At 36.6% G+C, this 3,922-nt stretch overlaps 1 protein-coding gene across 1 annotated transcript in view; it reads left to right on the top strand.

Moving 5' to 3' along the window:
- The first annotated feature begins 963 nt into the window (after positions 1-963).
- Positions 964-3,922, top strand: part of SUPV3L1 (suppressor of var1, 3-like 1 (S. cerevisiae)) — a 14,056-nt gene continuing 11,097 nt past the window's right edge. The window contains exons 1-4 of the mRNA XM_010017110.1: positions 964-1,083; positions 1,377-1,484; positions 2,645-2,759; positions 3,311-3,479. Coding sequence (XP_010015412.1) covers positions 1,421-1,484; positions 2,645-2,759; positions 3,311-3,479 — 348 coding nt within the window. The 5' untranslated portion in view covers positions 964-1,083; positions 1,377-1,420. The remainder of the gene's footprint in view (positions 1,084-1,376; positions 1,485-2,644; positions 2,760-3,310; positions 3,480-3,922) is intronic.

The raw sequence follows: 3,922 nt of genomic DNA, 5'->3' as shown, positions 1-3,922 counted from the left end.
AGTTCATCTCATGGGAAGCTTTCTATGTCATAGCAGAGATTTCAAAGAGTTACAGAGATAGCTGCAGAGAGCTGAGCTTAGCAGTGTTGTGTTCAGTGACTTGTATTGACAAACCAGGGGTGTGCTGCATTATGTATTGGTCCTAGCATTTTATAATATAGGGTTTGTAGACTTGAATTTTAAGAATAACATAAGCTTATGAAAAGGTGCTCATGATATTTGCTAGATTTTTGTGAATTTCTGATCTGCTATATAGATGGAGAGGGGACACACTTTTGCCATTGTGATTTAACTAACATTGCGATTTAATGAACTAAATTCAAGAGTGTGCATTAGTAAATACCTTTTTCTTGCAAGTCTGAAGGTGCCTTTTAGGGGAGGGAAAGGGTTTATTAATAACTTTATAATAAGATATGCAAAAAAAGCTGAGCAACATATATGAGGAAACTGTGTTAAGTTTTCTTTTCTCTTCTTTTTTTTTAACCTGAAAAATAGGAATAATACTGCATCTAGTTTTCCTGATCTTTCTGGAGTGTGTCTTGGAAGTAAGGTGGAGGGAAGAAGGTATTTTGAGATGTTTAGTAAAACCCGTCACCAAGTACTTTAAGTAGATTTACTTTTCACATTAAAACCTGCTGTTTCCTGATACGTGCCAATAAAAAGCAAACAAAGAACCCTCCAAAACCTTAATTAGTTTGTTCCATAACATGTTGGCTCAGGTTCCCACCTTTATGCTTTTCTATCAAGTACCAGGGAGAGCATGTCTCAAATACTCACCTCATCTTTGTGTCAGTTCTTACTCTGCTGTGGTCTAAGATTGTCCTTTCCTATAGGGGGCTCAATCATTGATTGTTTTTAATTTAGGGATAAATAATTTGAATCCCCTCAGCATGGCAAGGAATCCCTTCCTGCAGAGTAAGGAGACTATGAGCCATGATCTTTGTGCCAGGAGAAAGTGATTTAATTTTGAGCAAACTAAAAAAAAAAGTTATTCTTTTTCTACAGGTGAAGTTCTTAAAAACTTAAATAAGTTCTACAAAAGAAAAGAAATCCAACGACTAGGAGCAGAAAATGGATTAGATGGTAAGAAAATGTTCTAAGATTTTTTTTTTATATATTTTTTTTTAATGTGTAATCTGTTTCTACTCAGATATGGTATTAGGTTGATCTGCTCTGTTATGGGTCTTACAACACTGCTTGTTTAGGTTGTCTCTGTCACTTGGTTCAAACCAAGTGTTCAAACCTTTATATTTACTTTTAATATCTGATATTAAGTTAGAGATTTTTAATGGACTACAGTGTTTTGTTGGGTGTTTACAGGTATGGTTTTGTGACCCCAGTCACATTCACTTTGTTCCTTTTTCTCCCCGCCCCAGCTCGCCTGTTTCACCAAGCATTTATAAGCTTTAGGAAGTATATCATGGAATCCAGTTCTGTGAGTGCTGATTTGCATATTATTCTCAATGATATATGCTGTGATGCAGGCAAGTATATATTTTTTTCTTGCTTTTGACCTGTTTGCTTACCTACGTACCTGTGGATCCTCCTACTGAGCTGTAAAAGAGGTTAAAAATCATTACTTCCCTGTCAGAAATATTTGTGCCCCTCCTATGGAGAGATTTATCCTTAAATCTTCCAAAGTGGATACAGGAGAGGTGGAGGTCTTTGCAAGCAGCAGCCTGTTTTGTAGTATCTTTTCTTCCCTAAAAACTGTACTGTTCCAATTACTCCTCTCTTAAAAATTCAGTAGTCACTAGGGGGCACTTTGGGAGCTTTCTCCTGGCCAGGTAGCTTTAAGTACTTGGGAATACAGCTCTGATGTGTTCTGTTTCTGCGTAGCATTAATAGGAGTGAGTGTTGCTTGCTTGCTTAGTGCATCGTGTGTTATAATCAAAGACACTTAACTGAGAGGTGATGCTATCTGGTTACAGTGGAAACAGCCTTCTCCATGTTTAGAGCTGCAATGCTTACTGTCTTAGGAAATGTGAAGTATCTTTTCATATTAGTTGTGCATAAAATCTTCCACATGATTTCCTTACTTCCACTCCTTATTTACTTATATATGAACATTGTTTATGTATGCCTTAAAACTCACATACATAGAAGTGTAAAGGATTGTGGCAAGTTTTGAAGTTTTTTTAGTTGAGTTTTGCTTGTCTAAAGATAATACTGGAAAATACTACAGTTTTTAAGTTCTTTAAATTTTTCACAATCATTTTGATTCATTGACTACTAATTCTTAGTTAAAACCAAAAACACACAGAAACCCATTGCTTTTTCATGTGTGTGTATATGTTTGATGTCAGTTTTTTAGATTGAGATAGTTCTTTGAAATTCTGCGAGAGCTGGACAGTTTAGAAATTCTCCGGACATGTAGGCTACTAGAGTGAATATACTGAATTTTTTTCTTTTTCTTCAAACTGTTGTATTTGTAATACGTTGCTTAGTGGGTCTGTGTACTCATGCTAGTTTCTCTTTCTGCTATTGAGATAATTATTGAACACTGTAGGGAGACAGAATTGAAAGAATTGTCAAAGTGTCTGGTGGAAGTAGTAGAATTTTTTTTTTTTTTTGGTAAAGTTTATGATGAAGACACACACCTTCAGACAAGCATGCAACTTTCTTAAAAATGTTTGTCTTCTAGGTCACGTGGATGATCTCTTTCCATTTTTCCTGAGGCATGCAAAGCAAATCTTTCCAATGCTGGACTGTATGGATGATCTACGCAAGATCAGTGATTTAAGATTGCCGCCCAATTGGTCAGTGTGTTTAAGTGGTTGTATGTTTTCTTGTGTAACAGAACTTCACAGTATGTGGACCTAAGCTTTGCCATGTATAATTGCACTGTATTTTCAGTTGCATTCCTCTGTTTTTGCAGTAATTAATGTCAGAAACTCTATATTTGTTCCAAGATATATTGCAATCAATTAAAAGGAAAATAAGATTATATTGGCTGTTAAAGTTGCTGAGTTGGTATTGTCTTTCCAGAAAGCTGTCTTCTGGGTGTATCTGTTTGGGAGGTTGCATGCTATAACATTAAAATGTTAAGACACCCAAGGAGGGAGACCACAGTAATGAGAATGATGTGTGAATTCCACTCTAAATCTTTGCATTGCATTGTTTAGAAGATGTATTTGTAAGACTTAGTAACTTCATTATACTGTCTGTAAGAACTTGATCTTTCTGCTTTCAACACGCTTTGGAAAGTCTATTGATAAGTAAATTTTTAAGCTAATTTACAATTTCCACTGAATCTATATCCAGAAAACAAGATTTTTTCAACAGATCTGTTTTTTTGTGTGTGTTGTAGGTATCCAGATGCCAGGGCTATTCAGAGAAAGATAATATTCCATGCTGGTCCTACAAACAGTGGAAAAACTTACCATGCTATCCAGAGATTTTTGTCAGCAAAATCTGGAATATACTGCGGTCCACTAAAACTTCTGGCTCATGAGATCTTCCAAAAGAGTAATAATGCTGTCAGTATGTTATATTACTTACCTATATCCTTAGTACTGGAACAGTCTCATGAATGCATGTTTGTAAAGTACTGTAAGTTGCTTAAGGTAGTCCATGAAGTAGTGTGCTTGAATGGGTGCCTTTGCTTTGCAGTAACAGCTCATGTGTACACCAGTTGTGCATTTCTGCTTTGGGCGTGCAGAACGGAACATCTTTTCTCCAAATGGAACATCACTTTCCCCAAAGCACATGCTGTGCAATCATCTCTGTGTCCTGCCTTCATTTTCCTGGGTTTAGCCAGGTTCTACTCTTATCTTTTTCAGTGTGGAAACCATGGCTTCTTTTGCCTATGACCTTTATTTTAGCTTGTAGGCAAGAAATTACCCTTGCTTAACTCCCCTCAACCTTCTGCTTCAGTGTTGTCGTGGTTCAAGCCCAGCCGGCAACTTGGAACCACGCAGCC

Source organism: Nestor notabilis, unplaced genomic scaffold (genome assembly GCF_000696875.1).
Source record: "Nestor notabilis isolate BGI_N333 unplaced genomic scaffold, ASM69687v1 scaffold28346, whole genome shotgun sequence".
Lineage (NCBI taxonomy): Eukaryota > Metazoa > Chordata > Aves > Psittaciformes > Psittacidae > Nestor > Nestor notabilis.
The sequence above is the reverse complement of the archived record's forward strand: the minus strand, read 5'-3'. Positions and strand labels throughout refer to the sequence as shown.